Source organism: Tamandua tetradactyla, chromosome 12 (assembly GCF_023851605.1).
Source record: "Tamandua tetradactyla isolate mTamTet1 chromosome 12, mTamTet1.pri, whole genome shotgun sequence".
Lineage (NCBI taxonomy): Eukaryota > Metazoa > Chordata > Mammalia > Pilosa > Myrmecophagidae > Tamandua > Tamandua tetradactyla.
Genome location: NC_135338.1, coordinates 85,396,215 through 85,419,197, shown reverse-complemented (window position 1 = coordinate 85,419,197; position 22,983 = coordinate 85,396,215). Strand labels below are relative to the sequence as shown.

Genomic DNA, 22,983 nt, shown 5'->3' with positions numbered 1-22,983 from the left:
GGGGGTTGGGGATAGGGGTGGGAAAGGTTTAGGTGTTGGGGTGACAAAAGTTCGGGGAGATGTAAGGAGTCCAGAAAGATTCTGCACTCAGGAGCACTTTGAGGGTCTCTTTAAGTTCTCATTCCAACGGAAAGAAACTGATACTGGAAAGTGTAGACTCTGCCCTGTGTGGGTAGTTTGTAGAAGAAGGAAACCGTGGAGCTCTAAATAGTCCACCCTCACTCAAAAATCTTGGCTCCACACCAAAACACTGGCAAATGGATGTGTATTATGTTTTAGGTTAAAATAGAATATCTACTGTACATATATGTCTATATGTATATGGGCATATATCATATATTATAAATGCATATTAAATAATATACATATACATTATGCATATATGTAAAAAGCCGAGATCTCCGGGGCCTTAGATGAGAAGTCCCTGTAAATGGGAGCAACTTAGCATTTCTCACTTAGCGGAGGCTTCGATTTCCATTCGCTACTGCCAGGACACTTGGGTGCCGCAGGTAAGCCCCACGCGGCAGCTACAGGAAACCCTCCCCGCAGCGGTTCCCGGGACCGTGCGCGGCGAGCGAGCCACCCGGCGGCTGTTTACGCGCAGCAGGCAACGATTAAGTCTCCGCGCCCCGACCGGGGACTGGGCGGCCGCCGGTGCGGGGGTCAGTCCGGCAGGGGGCGCTGTCCGGCCACAGTGGCCGCGCCGGGCCGCGGTTCTGATTGGCTGGACCCATGGCCCGCGCCCACTCACACCCGCCTGGTCGGCTAAGAGCCGCGGCTCGCCGGCCCCAGCTCCAGTCTGCAGGACTCCGGACAGCGGCGGGGTCAGAGCGGCGCGGCGGAGGGGACAAGACCAGGGCAGGAGGGAGCCGGCCGGGAGAGCCCCGCACCCAGAAAAATGCTGTCCTGGCGGCTGCAGACGGGCCCCGAGAAGGCCGAGCTGCAGGAGCTCAATGCCCGGCTCTATGACTACGTGTGCCGGGTGCGGGAGCTGGAGCGCGAAAACCTGCTCCTGGAGGAGGAGCTGCGCGGCCGGCGCGGCCAGGAGGGCCTGTGGGCCGCGGGGCAGGCTCGCTACGCCGAGGAGGCGCGCAGCCTGCGGCAGCAGCTAGACGAGCTGAGCTGGGCCACGGCGCTGGCCGAGGGCGAGCGCGACGCGCTGCGGGGCGAGCTGCGGGAGCTGCAGCGGCTGGGCGAGGAGGTGCGCGCCGCCCGCGGCCGCCTGGACGCCGAGTTGGTCGCGCAGCGGCGCGAGCTGCAGGAGGCCCTGGGCGCGCGCGCCGCCCTGGAGGCGCTGCTGGGCCGGCTGCAGGCGGAGCGCCTCGGCCTCGACGCGGCCCACGAGCGCGAAGTGCGGGAGCTGCGCGCGCGTGCCACCAGCCTGACCGTGCACTACCGCGCCCGCGCCGCCGCGCCCCCGCCGCGCCTGCGGGAGGTGCACGACACCTACGCGCTGCTGGTGGCCGAGTCGTGGCGGGAGACCGTGCAGCTGTACGAGGACGAGGTGCGCGAGCTGGAGGAGGTGCTGCGGCGCGGCCAGGAGAGCCAGCGCGAGGCCGAGGAGGAGACGCGGCTGTGCGCGCTGGAGGCGGAGGGGCTGCGGCGCGAGGCTGACGAACTGGAGCAGTTGCGCGCGCGGCTGGAGGACGAGCTGCTGCGGATGCGCGAGGAGTACCAGCTGCAGGCCGAGGAGCGGCAGGTCCGTGGGTGTGGACGGCCTGGCCGGGCACCTTGCGCGCGGGGAAGCGCTGGGGTGCCTTTAACCCGGGCGCGGCCTCGCCGACGGGCGGGGCAGGCCCAGAGGGTGCTCGGGAAACCGACCGATGAGGGGACCACACCTTTCCCGGCCGTGGCAGGGTCTCCTGCCCCTTGCCAGTACTGTAAGAAGAGTGGTTCCTTGGGCCAGAGATTCAGCGGGCGCGTGCCCTGTGGCAGGTTCCGGGGGGATAGACCCTCCCTCTCGTCTTATTAGGTTGTCAACTGCTTTAGAGCTTGACATTACTAGGTGCGTCCTAACCATCATTGCCGTCAGCCCTAGGTTTAGTTGCATAGGTCTAACTCACATAAAAAGCCAGCTGAGCCTCTCTGATGTCAGAAGTGACAGATCATTCCTTCTCAGACAGGTCATGATGCTGGGCAGCTCCAAGGCAATGAATGGCTAGCACTTACCCCAAGCCATTCAAAATGGCAGCCCGGTTGGCTGTAAGACTCCCTCCTCCCCACTCCTTGGGAAAACTTAAATTGTTTTCCAAACTCGTTTGATTTTGCCTGAATGATTTCCTGGGTAGAGGGAGCTTTGCATGTTCTCTGGGCGTTGCCTTCCTTGTTCTTGGGAGGGTCAGTTGCCATAATGCAGAAATGAGTTTAGTAAAAGATGTTTTACACATAGAACAAGCTGGCGCCAGATCTTCAGGTAGTGTAAAAGCTGTGGAAAATCAGGCCCCTGCCACAGAATGTTACTGCAAGTGCACAGTAATATAAACAGTTGCTGTTTCAGGGAAGCAAAGCCCAGACCCTCTAACAGGGATGATGACACCGTGGCTGATTTATTATTTGTACATACAGTCCAGTCCTAGCATTTGACCCCCAGTCCTGCCGGGTCTCGGCCAGAATCTACAATGTTCCCAAATCATACTGTAGGTAGTTCTCCCGGCCAACAGTTGGAAACACATCCACCCGGTTTCAGAAATACTTGTAAGTTTAAATGTTTTACAGCTATGAGTTAAGGACTTAGGATAGACTGATTTTGTGCTTTTCTTAAATCAGAAGTGAAGGGAACGTGTTGGTTGTGGCACAGATTATTTGTCACGACAGGTGTACACAAGTCCTATCAGCAAATATCTGTCGATGACCCCGGGTCCCCAGCACCGCGCTGGGATTTCAGTATTGAAAGAGCTGGAGTCTAGATGGGAAGACATATAAAGCAATATGGTTCTAAATTGTTTGGAATTTAATCTTTGGATTGTGGGTTTTGTTTAGCTTTCATCTCAGAATTTTCGAAAGCCTTCTCCCCGAGAAGTGTCTTTAATGCAGTTGTTGTGGAGCTTTTGACCAATGAGTTGCAAGTCACCAAAGAAAGGAGTATCAGTCAAACTTACTGTCCACTGCGCCCCTTTTCAGGGCCCGGCTACCAGGGAATGGCCCCTCAAAAACAAGTGCCAGGCAAGCAGGTTTGCAACATGCTTTTTGGGGTATATTGTATGGACCAAATCCTTTGTTCATTGAGAGCCGTAACCCACTTACTCATTTTGGGAGAGCCTAAGCTCGTTGAGTCCTCTGGGTCTCGCTGTTCTTTTTAACAGTAAATCACATCTTCCTTTTAATGAAATCATAAGTTGAGCCCCAAATATTGACCAGGTAAAAGCTGAGTTCCTCTGTGCGGAGGAGAGATGAGGACATGGGGAGTAGAGTTAGGTGTCACCTTCTAGCACCATATCTTGACCGAGGGGTCCTGGGACCTGCAATGGCAGTGGCTTTTCCCTAGGGTTGCCTTGTGACCTGGGACTCGGGCCCCCTTCCACTTCCTGCCCAGTGACACCTCTCTCTTACTGGGATTCCTTTCTTTCCCTTGCAAGGATTTTTCAGTTCGTGGAGGTTTCGTCATAGCCGGTGACTCCAGTTACAACCTTATCCATACCCTGTCTCTCTCCCCACTTAGCTTAAAGCAACCAGGTTTCAAATGCAGGTCAGAAGATTCAATTCTGAGCATTAGTCCAAAAAAAACAGACTTCTAAAAATGAGAGGAAGTATGTTAAGAGAGTAAGCATTGATGATTGAACCTCAAACTCATGATTTTAAAAACTTCTAGAGAATTTCAATCTGAGAAGATTGAAAATATCCTGAAAACTGATATAATTGATAGGGTGTAATAAATGTTTTCCTAAACATTCACCTTTATCAAGTACTGCTTGTATGCCAGGCTCCAAAGGAGCAAAACCTTTACTTGTATTCACTGTCAATCTTCACTCCAGTATTATAGGCGATGCTGCTATCAAGCCCATTTACAGACTGTAGAACTGAGGCACATAGGTCAGGCAGTTATAAGTGGCTGAGCCAGGATTCAACTCAGGCCGATGCTGAACAGCTAACCACTGGGACCACATTCCCTCGTCTCTCTGTCCCATCAAAGAGAAACCTTTAGCAAATATTGCTTGCATTCACAGAATATCGATAATTGTTCTTTCTAAGGGCCAGCTCAACAGTGTGCCCCCATTGACCTAAAATGCCTTCACACCCTTCCAGCTGGCATTGTCAGAGCAGTTTTAGTGTTGCCTCATTCACTTTCTTTCTGAATTCTAAGCTGTGTAATGGGAACCCCCCAGCCTTCCCCACACTGGGTCGGGGGAGCCTAGATGGAGCTGGATCCAGGGGTGGGGGACCCCAGGAGCAGTGCCTGGTGGCTCCCTGGCCTCTCTCTGCCCCATCTGCAGTTCGTGGCAGGGGAACATACTCCATGGGACCCTACCTGGGGCCCTCTCTCTGTTAGGTGAGATCCGTCGACCTGCCCTATGCCTCAAGTTTGCCAGCCAGGAGTTACAAAACTGACACCCAGCTTCCCAGCCATTTATATGTGACTTGGGTTATATGAAGCCAAAGTAACATACCCTGTCTTTTAATCCGCAGGGAGGGTCTTCGTGAGAAAAATTGAAAATTTAGTGTTTAGGCCAACCTTATGCTCTAAATGTTGAGATGTCTGAGATTGTGAAAGGCTGCCCCAAAGCCTGACTGAATGGGGCCTTTCTTGAAAGAGGATGGGATGCGCTGCGTGGCTAAGGGTCCGTGTTCTGCAGCCGCCCTGCCTGGCTCTAGATTCTCACTCTGCCATCAACTCTCTGGGCAGGTTGGTTCCTTAACCCTTCTGTGTCTCAATCTCTCCATTTGTAAAATCCGCATAAAGAAAGCAGCTTGCGGGAACATACGTCCAGGCACTCAGCTCATTTATCATGTTAATAGCTATTAAGCCCTTAATGTGTGCCAAGCCTTCTTCTTAAGTGCTGGGGACACTGCAGTTGCAAACAAAACAAAACAACGGATAAAACAGAGAAAATTGCCTGCCCTGCATGTTCTTGAGATGGGAACAGCCAGGAGCGGGGGGTGGGAGGCTGTACTTGCCTCCATGCTTCTTCTAGGATGGCTGTGGAAGCCTTTGGAGGGTTCTCAGCAGACAGGCTTGAGTCTGACCTGACTGTTTCTAAACAGAAGAGTGCTGGCTGTTGTGTTGAAAACAGATTGAGTGGGGCAAGGGTGAGAGCTGGGAGACCTTTTTAGGAGATAATTGCACTCAAGGCAGGAGGTGCTTTAGGCCTGGACCCAGGGGCAGCAGTGAAGGGGCTGACAAGTTAAAGCCATCAGGGTTTGCTGCTGGTTTGGGTGTAGCTGTGAGAGAAGGGGAGAATTCAAGGTTGACACCAAGGTTGTGACCTGAGCAAATGGAAGAAGAGAGTGGCCTTCAACAAATGGGGTGGACATAAGGGGTCAGGTTTGGGAGACCCATCTGGGTTCAGTACGAGATGCCTCTTAGATACCCACGGGAGCTGTTGTGGATTATTGGATGCTTGTCTGGGCAGGGTTGCTCTCTGGCCTGGGGATACAGGTACTAAATTTGTACTCCATTAATGCATATTATTATCAATGCACTTAGTTTTCATGTCCAAATGAGGTCATCCTAGTATTTAAATTCCCTCTGTGCTCAAAGAGTCAAGATTCTAAATGACTGTGACATTTGCACGCTCCTCCTATTTTGTGCCCTGTGTGTAACTTGCCAGCAAGGAATAGCTCTTCTTCGGCTAAGAGAAAGTTCGTTCTTCTGACATTAACAGCAGCATGCTTTCTAGAGTGTAGCAAATCATCAGCAGTGAGGTTTCATCATCAGCAGTGAGGCCACCCCAAAGTTCCCTAAATAGCAATAAAAAAGGTGACCTTTCTCCCAAGCTTGTATAGCATTAGGCCATGCTGTTTCTGCTTGGGTTAAAATTAGCCATCCTGTGTCTGGCAGCTCCCGTGCCTCTGGCCTGGCCCACAGTTGAAAGCTTCTGGCAGAGCTCAAACCTGAAGCTTTATTGAGAGCCATTCCAGGGGGATTGGTTATGTTTTCTGTGGAGATCATTGAGAGCCAATGAGTTTTGCAGCCCCGCTTCCAAAAGTATATTGATTTTTCCTTGGACAGTTTGGAAAGAGTTGACTCATGTGGAAATGTGGCTGAAACTACGCTATTTTAACTCAAACTCAGTATGAATTTCTGCCCCAGATTTTGAGGGGTGCAGAACTGTTGTGCGCCCCCTTGGAGGAGAGAAGAATCTATACCTTCTTGGTATGGAATAGTTTGTGGTTGGAGAACTACTCTTTCTTTTTTCTAAGCAGTCTAATAACACTTGGACTTCTTTGAAAAGAATAAATTACTCCAGATTCTCAAGTTTTAATTTTAGGTCAGATTTCCTATAGTAAGCAGGAATAATAGACATTCTGTACAGCACAATTTATATTGTAACCTTGTACCTGAATTTATGCTCCCTCCAAAATGGGAAGGGGTGGGGATTGAGGAGACCTGGGTTATTAGCCTCGAGGCTTAATTATAGATGTTGTGAATGTCGTGGCTAATTTCTGGCAATTCTGCCACTTGAATCAATACTTGGCAAATGGTTTGCTTTGGCTAACCTCTTTGCTGACGATGCTAGCTTTGGAGTCTGTAAACATATATCCCCCATGGGACATTAGCCAGTAGTTTGTCAATTTACTCCTGTACTTTAAAAGCTAAGTGGTTTTGGCCTTTTTGTTTTTAGTATACCTATATATGAAGAGAACCTAGCAACAATCACTGTCTTACAAATAGAACCGTTAAGAGAAGTAGAACTTTTTATGGGCTGATCACGTGCTTTTTAAAAGCTAAATCTAGCAGCGCCTGACACGCTCATTCCTTGGTTACACAAACATTATGTGTTCATTGTGGACCTTGGACATCTTTGCCACGTGCCTTTGGTGGTGGGATTGCAGGAGGAATGAAGATATTTTCCCTCTTTTGGTTGTCTTAGGGTTTTTGAAATTGTAAAATGATACATGTTTAAAAGTATAGCTGAGTTTAGTTCACTGTGTTCAGGAATAATGCTATTTCCCATTAAGCATCAGAAGGTAAAGTGTGCAGACTTATTTTAATGTTTAAATATTTGCTCGTTTGTTCTTTGGAGAACTGGTTAATGATAGGAAGAAAAGGCAAAACTATAAAATGCTGCAACTGAAACCGTTGCATTTACTAATTAAATGAGACCATCCATATAAAATGGTAAATTTCGAGCTCGATGATATTAACTTGATCATTTCATTTTCAGTAGAGCTCATCAAATGTATACTGTGTAACTTCTAAGTGGTGGGCATTTTTCTAGGGGTTGGGGGTGCAAAAGGCAGCAGGACCTGAACCCGCTTTCCAGTATCTCCCAACCAAAGCGAGAGAGGGAGGCGGGCTTAATCCGCTGGCCTGAGTGAGAGTATGTATGGGTGTGAGCGCGATGTGACCCAGCGTCGAAGGAGCAGTTGTTAACTGTGTATAGTCAAAAAAATGAGATTTATGTCTGAGTCTGAGTTTTAACATTTATGCCCAGAATATATTACGATCTCATGAATGTGTCTATTCTCCCAAATGATTAGTATTTTTTAGTACTCTCTACAGACACATTCACTGTTGTGTTTTTAAAAATATTTTTATTGTGAAATATATATACAGAAAAATGATATTTCAAAGTACAATTTAGCAAGTAGTTTAGAGCAAATTTCAAACTGTATATAGGTTATAGTTCTACGATTTCAGTTATTTCCTTCTGGCTGTTTTAATACACTAGAAACTGAAAAGAAATATCTATATAATGATTCAGTAGTCATAATCCTTTGTTAAATCCTAACTTCTCTACTACAACTCCTTCCTCTCATTCGATCATTCCCTCAATCTTCAGGGATATTTAGGCAATGACCATTCTGACTTCTTCATGTTGAAAAGAGGTGTCGATATTATGGGGCAGGGGAATGCAACTGGTTAATGTTCTGGGAGAGATTGGTATCTCTAAATTTTAGGGCTTATCTGGCATAGGAACATCTGCAGGTCTTAAGTTTCTGAGAAATGAACTTACTAAGTAAAATTTTTATAATAAAGAATCTTAGATAGAGAGCCCTGGGTTTCCTTAAGGGTTTTCAGGAACACTGTTGGTTTCCCCAGATAATTTTAAAGTAGCTTTTCTAGGTGGAACAAAGAAAAGAGCTCCATATAAGCTTACCTGCTTATGATTGGGGAAATAATGGGTTTGGGGGCAATTCTGTTTCAAATCTGAGTGACTTATGTATTAAATATTGTAACCCCCATGCTTGCTAGTCTTGGCTTATTTTCAGTAGCATCTTAGATGATCAGTTTGATATATTCAACCTTTTTAAGTAAGTGGACTGGTGTCTGAACTGCCAAGAGGAATTTTTTTTGTATGCTGTGTGGTGGGAGTCACATTTCATTCTTTTCCATATGAATATCCCATTATTGCAATACCATTTGTTGAAGATTTTTTGTTGTTGTTTTTTTTGAATGCATGGGCTAGGAATCTAACCTGGGTCTCCTGATGGCAGGCAAGAATTCTACCACTGAACTACTCTTGCAGCACCCCCCCCCTCAATTATTTTTATAAACTCCTAAGCATTGATTTTTCTTAGAGGATATGAACAGGTAAGCCGAGGCCCTATCAAAATCTTCCATATACAATTTTTTTTTCTTAATTAAAAAAAATTAACAAAACATTTAGAAATCATTCCATTCTACATATACAATCAGTAATTCTTAATATCATCACATAGTTGTATATTCATCATTTCTTAGTACATTTGCATTGATTTAGAAAAAGAAATGAAAAGACAACAGAAAAAGGAAACGATAATAGAGAGAAAAAAAAACTATACCTCACATGCAGCTTCATTCAATGTTTTAACATAATTACATTACAATTAGGTAGTATTGTGCTGTCCATTTCTGAGTTTTTGTATCCAGTCCTGTTGCACAGTCTGTATCCCTTCAGCTCCAATTACCCATTATCTTACCCTATTTCTATCTCCTGATGGTCTCTGTTACCAATGACATATTCCAAGTTTATTCGCTAATGTCGGTTCACATCAGTGAGACCATCCAGTATTTGTCCTTTAGTTTTTGGCTAGTCTCACTCAGCATAATGTTCTCTAGGTCCATCCATGTTATTACATGCTTCATAAGTTTATTCTGTCTTAAAGCTGCATAATATTCCATCATATGTATATACCACAGTTTGTTTAGCCACTCGTCTGTTGCTGGACATTTTGGCTGTTTCTATCTCTTTGCAATTGTAAATAATGCTGCTATAAACATTGGTGTGCAAATGTCCGTTTGTGTCTTTGCCTTCCATATACAATTTTTAAAAATCCATATTGAAGAGCTACAGTACTTGAAAGCATCCTTCCAAATAACCACGCCTATAATAAGCCTGAAGGTTTTTCATCTCTTTTTGCGTTCTGAACTGCTGGTACTTACTAGTCTGACCCAGTGGAGCTCCAGTTCTCTGATCTGAGGTCCCCTCTTTTCTCTTCAGAGAGTGATCGGCTGTCTGGAGGATGAGAAAGCGGGCCTCACCTTGGCCATGGCTGACCGGCTGCGGGATTATCAGGAGCTTGTGCAGGTGAAAACCGGCCTCAGCCTGGAGGTGGCAACCTACCGGTAAGGATGCTGTACAGATGTGCTGAGTCCTCCTGGGTGAGCTCAGTGGTGTGAAATCAATGTGGCCTCTACAGAGTCCCTGGGGCTTTGTGCCAAGCAGACAGCAGCCATTGGCCTGGCCAGGCGAAGAGTCCAGGGCCAAAAGAAGGAGGAAGGGCAGGGACTCACGGAGATGGCCAAGCAGGCATCCCCCAAGTGGTGGGAACAGCTAAACCTTCTTAGTGTCTTAGTTGGCCAGGGCTGCCATGACAGATCCCACACAGTGGGTTGGTGTAACGTAGGAATTTATTAGCGTGTGGTTTCGGAAGCTTGAAGTCCAAAATCAAGGCATCAACTAGGAACTGCCTTCTCTCCAAAGTGTTCTGATGCTGGCTCTCCACAATTCTTGGGATTCCTTGGTTGCATCTCCACCTCCCTTCACAAGGCGATCTCTCTCTCTCCTTGTGTCTGCTGACTTCTAGCTCCCCTGTGGCTTTCTCTGACTGACAGTGTCCAAGTGTCATCTTCTTCTTAAGTTCTCTGGTCATACTGATCTAAGACCCACCCTGATTCCATCAAACCACCCCTGAACTAAAACTAGCATTTCTGAAAGGCTCTGTTCACATGGGTTCACACCTGCAAGGGGGCAGGTGAAGACTGAAAACATTACATACCCTTTAGAGGGGGTATGTAATTCAGTTTACCAACCTAGAGTTTGCTGTGTCCCAGGCATTGTGGAAGAGGTTTGCACACGTCAACTCATTGAAAATCTTAAGATTCAGGTACTGTGTTAACAGATGAGCAGCCTTTCTTCTGAGAAGTCACAGAGCTGGTGAGTCCAGGAGCCAAGACTCAAACCCAGGAAGTCTGACTCCGTCTGCTTGCTCACTATCGCTTTGGATCCCAGGGTTCCGAGCCCACCATGACCCCAGCTGCCACCACTGGTTGGGCTTTGAAGAACAGCATCTCTGTCGACAGATGAGCATGGTACTTTTGGGCAATTGGCTTTATTTCTCAAGCTTTTGACTTGAACTCAGGGTAACCAGCTCCAGTCAAAGCATCCGAGGGGCTGGACTGGGCAGGAAATGCAGTTCTGGCTCCCTGGCCTGGCCTGTGGGCTGGCAGGGCCGGGCTCCCTTTTGGCGTGACCATTTCCTGCCCATAGGTAGTAAATGGGTCTTGGGTGCTATCTCTTGTTTCCTGGCAGCTTTCATGCTTAGGAATGTTAGGAACCCAAATCTCCAAGACCTACACTGGAAGGAATTTTAGGGACTGCCCCCGGCTCCGCATTTGCAAGATCAATAAAAATAGCCAACATTTATGGAGCTGTCACTGCCTGCCAGATCCCGTCTAAGGACTTAACAGCTATTCCCTGCTTGCGTAACCCTCTGTGGTGTACTCCGCTCACCATTTTTACAGATGAGGGGTTGAGGCTGGAGGCTGGGGTTCCAGACAGGTGAGGGGCCAAGCCAGGTGCAGACCCCTGCCTTATCCACAAAACCACAGAAAATGGGTACAGTGCCCCTTTGTCTTGCAGGATTGTCATGGGCATCAGTTGATCATGATGTGAAGGAGCTTTGGAAACTGCTTGGAAAGCCACTGGAGGGCATCGTCATCAAGGTCCCTTTTAACAGCACCAGCATTAACAGAGGGGCGTGGTGGTTAGAGCTGGAACAGATGAGAAGGGGGCCAGGGTCCACTCCCCCAGGTAGGGGTGGAGCAGGTACAGAGCCCAGGACCTGGTTCAGCTTCCCTGTGGACTGCCTCTGTAATTTTCCAATCATTGTTTTGCTCCAAGAATATCAAAGCATCCTGCATCATTTTGATGTCCATTAAAAGGCAGAGTGCCTGTCACCCACATTGCAGCCATCAGCCAGGCTTCCATTAGTGGAGAGAGAGCAGGCTGCTGGGCTGCCCCTGGCTGGGACCCAAGAGTCCAGCAGCTGCCCAGAGCACAGCAGCCCTCTACAGGCCCCTAGCTGAATGCTCTTGGAGCATTGCTGGGTCTCCCCTTGCAGAGCTGGGTCCTGCAGAGGGGTGGGAGGTCAGGGCTCAGACAGAGGCAGAGGTGGCACTGCTCTCCCCAAGGCCTGGCAATGACCTTCTCCTTGGAAATCTTTGGGGTAACTGTCGCAGGAATAAATTGGTAGGATGTTCAAACAAATTCTGAGTAGGATGATCTTAATCTTATGGATAAAGAAAACTGCCAAACAGGCTTTACTTGGGGGAAGGATTAATCAGGAGTTTTTCAGTTGCAAGTGATAGAAAATCCTTGTCAAGTTGTTATTAAGTCAGAAAAGGAATCTTATTAGCTTAGTCTTAAGCTGCAGGCGCAGTTGGTCCCTCCAGGCCTCCCCTGGCCTCTTTCTTCTTGGCCCTGCCCACGCTGTATGCCGGGATGGTAAGGGGGGACCTTTTCCCAATCGTTCCCATGAAGCCCCTGGCCCGTTTCCTAGCTCTGTAGGGTTGGGCCCCACTCCCTGAGTCTCCAGACCAGGGGTACAACACTCTAGGGTTTGAATAGGGTCAGCCTCTTGGGAACCCCCAGGACTGAGATTGGGGCAGGAGGTGCCCCAAATCAGGCTCTGCTATGGAGCAGATGGTGGGCAGGGCCGGAAAACAGATGTCTACACCCGTATTATGTTACACCTGACATAGGATGAATATTTTCTCCCTACCCAAGCAGTTGGATTTTTCCATTTCCTTTTTATAATGGTTTTCTGGGTAGAATTAGGCAACTGCTATTTTGTGCTTTGTTCCTTTGGAATTCTAAGCCCTTTCCTCCCCTGCTTCATCCTGCCCCCTGTTCTCTGGCGTCTTGGCCGAGAGTTCATGGCCTGCTGTTTCGGTAGGGTGCTCGCCGTCCCCCCAGCCTGGCTTTTCTTAAAGGCATTGAACGGGAGCCAGTTTTGCTGGGCGTCAGCGGCCTGACTGCCAGCGGGGGCAGAGTGGATTGCTTCTCTCCGATGCTGGCATCTCCCTAACCCAATTATGGATTGACTTGGCCATCTTGGAGGAATTTAGGAGCCATCAGTACTTTTCAGGAAAGCCAGTGATTAATTTCACGGTACGTCATTCTGCTGTCCAGATATACAGAGGAAATATCAGGAGCTGACCCAGGACTCGGGTCGCAGTCCCCAGCCCCGTCCCAGCTGCACATTAGAGACCTCAGTGCTTAGATTTGCTGCAGGCCAACCTGCCTGTCAAGGCTTTAGCCTGGGAGATGTCTGTGGACGGAAAAGACGCAGGCAGTCGGACATAACTCATTTCTTTGTACAAGCCAGAAGCCCAGTGTTTTCATCTCTGACGAGTGTTCTGATGCTAAGCCCGTGTTACCACCCAAGGGACTCTTTTTTTTTAAATATTTCTATTGAGAAATCTTCAGACACATACAGTCCAAACATAATATACAACCGGTGGCTTACAATAGCATTACATGGTTGGGTATTCATTGCCACAATCATTTTTAGAACATTTGCATCACTCCACAAAAGGAAATAAAAAGAAAAAAGAAAAGACTCATACATCCCGTATTCCTTACCCCTTCCTCTCATTGACCACCAGAATTTCAATGTACCCATTTTTTAACCCTTTATCCCCTATTGTTTATTTATTTTATCCATTTTTTTTTCACTCATCTGGCCATACCCTGGATAAAAGGAGCATCAGACACAAGGTTTTCACAATCACACAGTCACATTGTAAAAGCTATGCCTTATATAATCATCTTCAAGAATCAAGGCTACTGGAACAGAGCTCTACAGTTTTGGGTACTTCCCTCCAGCCACTCTAATACCCCATAAACTGATAAGAAATATCTATATAATACATAAGAATAACCGCTAGGATAACCTGTCGACTCTGAAATCTCTCAGCCACTGACACTTTATTTTGTCTCATTTCTTTCTTCCCCATGATGCCAGGTACCAGCTCATCCCCCCACGGGACTCTTGGTCTGTCCTCGGTGCTGAACTCAGAGTCTGTGCCCGGGTTGAAATATTCATATGCGTGGGAGGGCACCTTGCCGTCCTGGCCCCCACTCTTCCACGAGGGCCCATGTGGTCTTGGGAATAGTTGACCCTCCTAGCCTGACTCAGAGAGGGCAGCAGGGACTTGCCACGTCCCCCTGGGGGCTACAGTCCTTGGGCTTGTGCCAGGAGACCCTTCCGTAGCCCTGTCCACAGGGCTGGTGCTGAAGCTTGGAGGGCTTCCCTGTCAGCAGCTTCATGCCCCTTGGCCTCAGTTTTCCCCATGGTGGGTGCTGCCCCTGACCCACCCCAGCTACTTGGTTGATAGTCTCATCTTGAAGAATATCTAGTTTGGCATCTTATATGTAAGAAAAGGGGCAGTGTCCTGCTATAGTTTAAAGCAAATTCCAGTATAGCTGGAATTCATCAGCTACCCTGAAGCCAGCCCTCAGATGTCAGAAACACCTCTGAAGCCAGCTCCTTGGCCCTTTGTGGTGCAGAAGAAACAGAAAATATTAGTAAAACACATTACTTAAAATATTAAGCACAACAAACTGCAAAGAGTCCAAGACGTGGGGTTTCAGCAAACCCAGTCTGGCAGCTCCTGGCCAGGAAGGAGACTCGTGGAGCCGAGCCGGGTTGCTGTTCTTTTGTTTCCATGGCACCTGTACAGTTGCATGGCCTTAGCCCTGCGCTGGGGCTGGAGATGCTCTTGCACCTGGCACCGTCATCAGAACACACACAGTTCTGTTCCTGGAGGGTGAGGGTTTAGTGCACTGGCAGCCCGCTGGTCATAACAGGGCAGGGCAGGTTGCTCAGCCGGGGCTGCCCCTGGGAGCCACCTGGAGAACTTGAAAAAGCTCTGGCCCCTGGGCCCACCCCTAGAGATTCTGATTTAATTGGCATGGGGTGGGACTAGCATTTTGTTTTGAGCAGCTCCCCAGTTTATCGTGGCCTGCTACTCTCGGAGTGGCTTTCAGACCAGGCTGGCTGCAGTTGGCAGCACTAGCCATCGCTGCTAGCTTGGTGGAAATGCAGAATCTCAGGCCCACCCCAGACTTCCTGAAGCAAAATCTGCATTTTTAACAAGCTCCTGGGTGACTCTTGTGCACCTTACTGTTGGTGAAGCTGCCCAAGTGCATCCAATAAGTGAGAAGCCTGTAGGAGAAGGCACAGGACAGACTAGTGCAGGAGAGAGGAAAAGTGGAAATGGTTTTGGAAGTTTGTGTTAGGTCCACACAGAACTCTTGTCTGTTTGCAAACGGGCGTAGGTGTCCTCGTGGGACCACATTGGACCTGCCCCATGTCACAGAATCCCCTAGAGTGTCATGGGAATTTGAAGAATCGAATGCCACAGATGGGCAGTCTGATGTATTCCTTTACTTACTCTGCTGCTTCATGTCAAAATAATATTCCTCTACATTTTGCTATGACAATTTTCAAGCACAAGAAAAGCTGAGAGAATTGTAAACACCCACATACCTGCCACCGAAATTGTCTGTTAATGTTTTATGAGACTTGCTTTATCTCATATGATTATCCACCTGCCCATCCCTTAATCCACCACCTATCTTTTTTTTTTAAATGCATTTTAGAGTAGCCTGCCTATGACAGTAACAAGTGATAAGGGCTGCCATTTATTAAGCACCTACCATGTGTCAAGTATTTTTAGGCAGCATGTGCAATTTTTATAACCTCACCAAAGATGCATATTTTGCATGTGATGAAAGTCAGGTTCAAGGAGGTAGTTAGATTTTAATGTAGGCAAAAATCCAGCTGGCTAGGGAGTTAAACAGAAAGGTGCTGTGAGAAGAAGATGAAGACGCAGCCCTGTCCTTGATTCTAGGATAGTGCTGTGCTGTGGGAGACTTGATGAGGCATCATAGAAGGCTTCCGGAAAGTGGCAATGCTTGAGGCTTGAAAGAAAGGGGGACAGGAAAAGACCACATGGGAAGGCTTTCCAGGTAGAAGGAACAACCTGGGAGAGGACCTGAGGACTGAGCTAGTAGAGTTTGTGGGCGATGGCAGGCATTTGGGTACTGTGAGGTGGCTCAGTTCAGGGGCCTATCTTAGAGGTCCTTGTGAGATGGGTGGATAAAAGCCAGGCCTGGGAGGGGGGGCTGGGGTCTTGGCCGTCAGGCTGTGCCAGAGACACTCAGTGTGCATAGTGCCATGCCAGCTCAGAGGGGGCCGCAGAGAAGGGAAACATTTCTCGGGGATTTTTAAAGATCCTGGAGAAAGACATTTTTCTTGTATGCAACCAAATCATCATCCAATTTTTGTTAAGAATTTATAAAAATGCATTAACACTGAGACCTGCCTGGTTGTTGGGTGAAATATCTGACGTTTAGAGTTTTCAAGGTATGTAATTCAGGGTACTGGTCAATACATTCGGTTGCCTTGCCCACGTTCCATTAACAAATGAACCCCGGGTTAACCATAATCCCTTCCCCTCGTGACCCACTTTAGTTAATTAAGTTCACTGGAAGCAGTTTTTGGTCTAGTTTGCCAGCTGCCGGAATGTAACACACGAGAGATGGACTGGCCTTTAATAAAAGGGGATTTATTACGTTAGTTCTTCAGAGGAAAGGCAGCTAACTTTCAACTGAGATTCTTGCTTACGTGAGAAGGCACAGGGTGATCTCTGCTGGCCTTCCCTCCAGGCCTCTGGGTGCCAGCAACCTTCCCCAGGGTGATTTCTTTCTGCACCTCCAAAGGCCTGGGTTGAACTGACAGTGCTGAGATGAGGTATGCTGAGCTGCTTGGGCTGTGCTACGTTGAGTCTCTCATTCAAGCATCAGCCAATTAAGTCAAACATCATTCATTGCAGCAGGCACGCCTCCTAGCCTGTTGCAGATGTAATCAGCAACAGATGAGGTTCACGTACCATTGGCTCATATCCACAGCAACAGAACTAGGCACCTTCACCTGGCCAAGTTGACACCTGACCCTAACTACCACGGTTTTCTTCTGAAGCTGGGAGTTAATGCTCATGTCAACAACGATGACAGTGACTCCGAGGGCTAACATTGAGCATCGTTCTGTGACAGCCACTGTCCAAAGCACTTGACACTTATTTACTTACTGAATTGCCACCACCACCACCTATGCATGTTGCTCCATTTTAGGAATGGGGAAACTGAGTTACGGGGTTTAAGTGGCTGGGCCAAGGTCACAGAATTGGGAAGTGGAATTGAATCCAGACGACCAAACTCTGGAGCTTGCTGCTGTACGAACCACTCCCTGGACTTCCTCTCTGTTTTATCAGTAATTGTTTTCTTTCTGTTTGTCATCTGAGTATTTTCAGCATCTCATTTTGATGAATAGGCTCTTGGGAAGTGAAGTAACACTGACTGCCAGACTGAATGTCCAAAAATGGTTCAGCACTGTTGGCTCGTCCTGAACTTTCATGTAATGCCCATGGTTGTTCCAATCTGGGGTGAAACATTTCTAATTCGGATCACAAATAGAATTCTGCCTTGATCTCTCTGCTCTGCCCTGCCTTCTGTGCCGTCATCTCCCCAGTGGCTGCCCCACCGTGGGCCCGTGTCTCAGCACAGAGGAGGAAGCACTGGCTCATTGGCAGGCTCTGCAGTGCCAGCCCTGGCCCAGCCTCGCTGGTGACCCAGCAGCCCCTTAGCCCTGCCTGGAGCTCGGCTCTCCTCGTGCGCCAGGGAGAGGCCGCGGAAGGTAGTTTTGAGGCTCCTGTCCCAGCTCCAGGAGTCAGTGGCCGCCCCTCCTGCATCCTGAACTTTCCATCTGCTCTAGCCAGGTGAACCTTCCACAGACCCCGGCACAGTGGTGGGCTCCCCCACGGGGGTCTCCTCCCCTCCCCATGTTGTCCTCACTTATGAGTGTGCCATGTGGTGGTGTTGAGCCCATCATGCTGAGAAATGGTGGGCATGCCCTGGAATTCCATTGCCCTCGTCCACGCCACATGGAGCGCACTCTGCAGGGCTCGGGGAGGATGAGGGGTGAGAGACAGGCCAGAGGCCCTACTGCAGACACTTCTGCGCTGTGGATTTGTGCCCTGCGCCACCTCTTTCCCTGTACCTGTTTGCTTGTTTCCCTGCCCAAGAGGCTGCCCCACCCCTGAAGTTGTAGGAAATGCTCGCTCAGAGCCCATGATTCAGGGGTCAGGGGGAGGTGGCGTTTGTCAGCCCCCACTGGCTCCTACGCAGCTTAACTCCACTGCCTTTGAAATAACTAGCTTTGCTTGGCACCTCAGAGGATGTTCTACCTGTTCCTTAAAGCTGTACAAGGCTGGTCCTTAAAACTGCTCCTTTAAGACCTTTTGAGGAACTCTTACATTTCCGGCATCTCTTTAAGAGGTTCTGTTTCTGTGCCTTTGCCATGGGAGTCTTCTGTGCCGCATGGCCGGAGAGCAGGGTGATGTGTCTTTTATTGAGATGCTTGTGAATTTAGCACATGAGTTAAATGGGGGGTGGAGGGGTGAGCTCAGACATGGGGGTGAGTTCTTCCCCAGTAGGAGCTTCGCACTCACACGGGAGAGCCTTGTAGGGGCACCTGGAATGGAATGCCCTAGAGTGTGAATTAACTTTATTACTACAGTCTTCAGGTTCTGTCTGCAGGGTTTCTGCTTCCAGAATTTGCCAGCAAGGGCAGCGTCTCTGATCATGTGGGGGGGTGGGCGGCAGTCCAAGGCAGAGGCTGAGCACACGGGCTGCCCGGCTCTCGTCCCACGGTCCCCTCCGAGGATGTGTGTGGCCTCAGTCCCCAGCCTCTCATCTCTGTGCTCCTCGGCTGTCAGCTGAGGGCGATGCTCAGAAGCCTTGTGTCGCGGGGCTAGGAGAGCTGTGTGACGTTAGAACCGGGCTTGGGGCTCAGTGTCAACTGGGTCACGAGTGGCCCGCAATTTGGGGGGCTTTTGTGTTGCGTTGCCCGGGACCTCAATCCCCTTGGGACCTGGACGCAGCAAAGTTCTGGTGATTCCTTTGGTTGCCCCGAAAGAGGAACAAAGCCAAGCTCTGCTGTGGGCTGGGGAAAGGCATATTTCCCCCCTCGCAGGGATCCTCTTTACCCGGTCCCCTGCCTCCCCCACCCTGGAATCTGCCATTGATTCTCTCTGCTGACCTGGGCCCTTCCAGGCCTGCCATCTGTCAGGGCAGAGCCGGATCTGGCAGCAGGCACGTTCTGTCCTGCCTCCCCAGCCCTGGAGTGAGAACCCCTGTGGGACTCTGGGGCTTCCTGCTGAGCAGGCAGAGAGGAGGTTGGAAATAGAACTTGGCCCTTTCGCCGAGACCCGCCCTGGCCCCCTGAGCTGCTTAGGATGCATCTCTACTGCTGTGTCCCCGGGCATGCATGGACGCTTGCAGTCTGACTTTTACTCTGAACGTCCTCCTTAGAATACGGAGCTCGGTGTTTTCTCCGACATGGAGTCTATTTGTGTTTCTGGAACCTAGAATGCTTGGTCATGAGGGTGTGGCATTCGTGAGATATTGTCCTCTTTCCTGGCTCTGACAACAGGTGGAGGGGTCTCTGGCCCCCGCCCCCATCCTCCTGGACCCTGCGTGTAACTGGCGTCTACACGCGTGGGCTTCCAAGCCAGACTCACACGGGGTACGCCTGGTGTAGACTTCCTCTTGCCCTCTTCTTTGCCTTTATCCTTTGAAGGGCAGTTCCTTTGGTTTTTTTCCAAACTGCCCATGGGGATCTTGCGTTTGTGGGAATCACCACATTTCGCTTGGTGGAAATAAGGCTTGGCCCCAGTTTGCCTGAACCACTGAGCCCCGCTGCTGGTGGGGACGTCCCTCCTCTGTTTCTGTGCCCGGCTCTCAGTGCCGATGCCAGCATTTCCAGGCGGGCTCGGTTTCCCCCTGCTCTTTGCCATAGCCAGTGTACTTCTTGGAACCACAGTTTAGTGACTTCATCCATTGCTCTAGCAACCAGACAACTGTTATTTGCTATTTGCACAGTACCCGGTAACCTGGCCACTCACCCCAGGGCTGACCTACCACCTATATGTTGGTCTGTTGGTCCCAAAGCTTGACGTGTCCGCTACCTCTCCGCAAAGCCGTGGTCTTAAGTTGCAGCCATAGATAACAACGTCATGAAGATGCTAGAAATTTTTAGAGCTAGAAGTGAAATGATCTAGTTGAGTGGCTTCCGTCCTTTTTATTACAGGAGATAACGGGAAGTGGCTCTGGATGGAGTGAGGTGCCTGGAGGAGGGGGAGCTGTTTTAGTTTGCTAACACTGCTGAAATCTAATATACCGGAAATGAGCTGGCTTTTGACCATGGGAATTTATTAGTTTACACGTTTACAGCTCTGAGGGTGTGAAAATGTCCAAATCAAGGTGACCCGGTAGATCTGGGTGCCTCTGTCACACAGGAGGGCCCATGGCGGCCACTGCTGGTCCTTCTCTCCCTGGTTTTGTTGCCTTCAGCTTCCTGGCAGCTCTGTCTGTGGATTTCTTTCTGAGCTTCTGTGGCTTTTGCTCTGTCAGCTTCTCTGAATTTCATCCTCTTATAAAGGACTCCGGTGAGGGAACGAAGACCACCCTGAATGAGGTAGGGCACGTCTTAACTTTGGCAACTACTCACCTGGAGAGCCCACTCAGTCCACGCCCACAGGAATGGATTACATTTCAGAACCCAATCTTCTGGGGTACACAACAGCTTCAACCCGTCACAGCAGGTGATGGAAAGGGTGGTCTGAAGCTGTTCCTTTTCCTCCTCTCCTTGCCTGCCTTCCATCTCCTCTTTTCCAAAATGCCCCTGAGGAACCCAGTTTGTAAACCACAGATGAAGGCCAGTTGCTTTATTCTGCAAACGAGTGTTAATCCTTGCCCTGGTCCTAGTCCATCTGGGCTAGTGCACCAAGCACTCAGCCCCTATAGGCTGTCCCCCACCTGTGACTCCAGGTAGACCCCAGTGGGGTGGGAGTTGTTTCTGGGCCAAGGCTAGTGCACGGGCCCCGCCACTCTTCCCCAGAGAAACCAGTCCCCTCCCCTGTCCTTGTGTGCCCCCATCTCCCCAGTGCCACGTCTAGAAGAAACTGGCTCATCTGGCTCCTCTGAAGCCCTAGCCCACTCATGTCCACTCAGCTGATGCAGAGCACCTGTCGGGTTTGGGGGACGTTGCAGTGACCAGAACAACTCAGCTGGCCGGGGGCTGCTCGTCCCCTGTGGTCCAGCCCCCTGCCCACAGCCACGGTGTCAGACCTGCGCCCAACAAAACACAGCACGTACGGTGTGGCCATTGGCCAAAGATGACATCATACATTTTGTTGGAGGTGCTTCTCACTCTTTCATTTTCTAATGGGTTGTTATTTTTTTAAATTATTTTTATAGAGCCTTACTGGAAGGAGAAAGGAATCCAGAGATACTGGTCTGGACTGAACATGTTGAAAATGTGCCACAAGGTAAATTTTTTACAAAGCGTATTATTTAACTTTAAGATGCTTTCCATTTGAACTGTTCATTCTGTGGATAAATAGTTAAGCCTCATTTATCTGGAAGAATAGGGATTTGATAGGGTTTGTCAGATAACTATAGTTCATCCCTCTTTTAAGTACCAAATAGATACTGGTTTAATGCTACCTAATTCAAGTAATAATATAAATGAGAATGGATGGAAAGATGCTTGATAAGCTCATCTGTTCTAGCTAATATTTTGGGGGGTCCTTCCCATCCAACCTGGTGAAGCGGGAGAAGGGAGTGTGAACAGTGGGAGAAGGTAGGTATGAACCCCTTTGCCACACCCCTTCAAACGGGACAGCTTTACAATCCAGAGTAGGTTTTTAAGACAAGAGGGAGGTATTAATTTACATAGCAGATAGTAAAACAGCCTGGGACTGACCACCCACCCAGGTGGCAGAGGTGGGGGAGAACCCCAATTTGTACCCCCTTAGGTCGGTGTGGATAACTTAGGGGGTACATAGCAGGTGTCACCCATGGGTGTTGAGGTCATCCTTGGTTCAGGCCAAAAGCCCATACTTTTCCTGTAGCTCCAGAGCCCTCGTGAGAGAGTGTTCATTAGAACATGCCTAAGAACCTGTGGGATAGCCTTTTTAAATTTTTGTCTTTAAATTTATAAAGCCTTGTAGAATCCTAAAGTGCTTGCTACACAAGGACAGATTAAATTACATACAACATGCTCAATATTGATTTTAGCCCAGCCTAGTTTTAGTCTTCACAAATATTTTAACATTTTCAAAATCATGGCAGCTTGGGGATGCATAGGTGGGGTAAATTTATCAGCAGAATATTCGATTAATAACCAAGCATAGAGACAATAGATTTTAAAAAAAATAACGGTTTGCATCTTTATTTTTCAAAACATTTGTCCCGAGTAGGCATTTCATGGGTGGATTCAGAACAATGTAGTTTGTTCTAATCCCTTATGATTAGAATGTTGGTCTTGGTGACAATGAAATGTCCTTTCTAATATTAAGAGTAACTTTGAAAAAAGCAGTGACATCCATGTTAGTGGCTGTTAGTCTGGCATCAGCTAACAGCTGATGAGATGGCATTTTCAAAATAAGAATTATCTGTTCACCAAATGTCAAGGTTTACTAAGTCACCTAAAATTTCTTACTTTTGGTTACATAAATGGAAAGCCATCCCATGACCTAGAGAGAGTGAAGAGAGAGAGGAAAGAAGGGCGTGGCACCAAGCTCTGGTAAAGACCAGTGTTTTAATTGGGCTTGCTGATATTTTACTAATCCCATGATTTTGGAACCAGGGAAGAGCCAGAGCTCAGGGAGAGGGTTAATGGGTAGCTCTGTTTCATTTTAAACTCATTTTCCAAGCTTCTTGACAGGTTTAGAGACATCAGGTTTTTCAGCTAAATTTATTTTTGCAGTTATATATTATGCCAAAAGGAAGTAAACTTTTAGAATAAACATTACTGGTTGGGAATTCTTTTATTAGACTTTGAGATTCCAAATAGTTTTGAGTCCTGTACTTTATAGATACCATTAACTGATCGCTGAATAAATGAACAGTTGAGTTCCTAGATAGTGAATTTATAAGTGCTTCTTAATGTACTTACGTTTCTTTCATAATAAATATTGGCCCAGTTCCCACGATGTGATAGGGCTAAAACCTGTCTGTGATCTTCCACATCTCTTGTTGAACTGTAAAAATCAGGTGGTTTCTGTACTGTTTCCCGGGTTTCCACCTTCTGGAACTTGTCCATTTAGTGTACGTTGAACTGCAAAGAGGAATCCCTGGGCAAAGTGTTGTGGCCTGGTCTCTCTTCTGTGTCCTGGTATCTGTCAGAAAGAGGCCTCTGGCCTTGGCTTCCATGGGGGAGCCCAAGGCAGGTGCAGGTTCTGTGGCGTGCTGGATGGGGTCTGACTGGGCA

General features: G+C 48.6%; 1 protein-coding gene across 13 annotated transcripts in view; it reads left to right on the top strand.

The window, feature by feature from the left end:
- Positions 1–788: 788 nt before the first annotated feature.
- The window catches only part of SYNM (synemin), a 30,936-nt gene continuing 8,741 nt past the window's right edge, over positions 789–22,983 (top strand). For all 13 annotated transcript variants that reach the window (XR_013160667.1, XR_013160666.1, XR_013160663.1 and 10 more), the window contains exons 1-3: positions 789–1,699; positions 9,582–9,706; positions 20,967–21,037. Coding sequence is in view for 2 of the 13 variants with exons in the window: in XM_077124044.1 (XP_076980159.1) it covers positions 899–1,699; positions 9,582–9,706; positions 20,967–21,037 (997 nt within the window). In the remaining 11 variants the exon portion in view is untranslated. The remainder of the gene's footprint in view (positions 1,700–9,581; positions 9,707–20,966; positions 21,038–22,983) is intronic.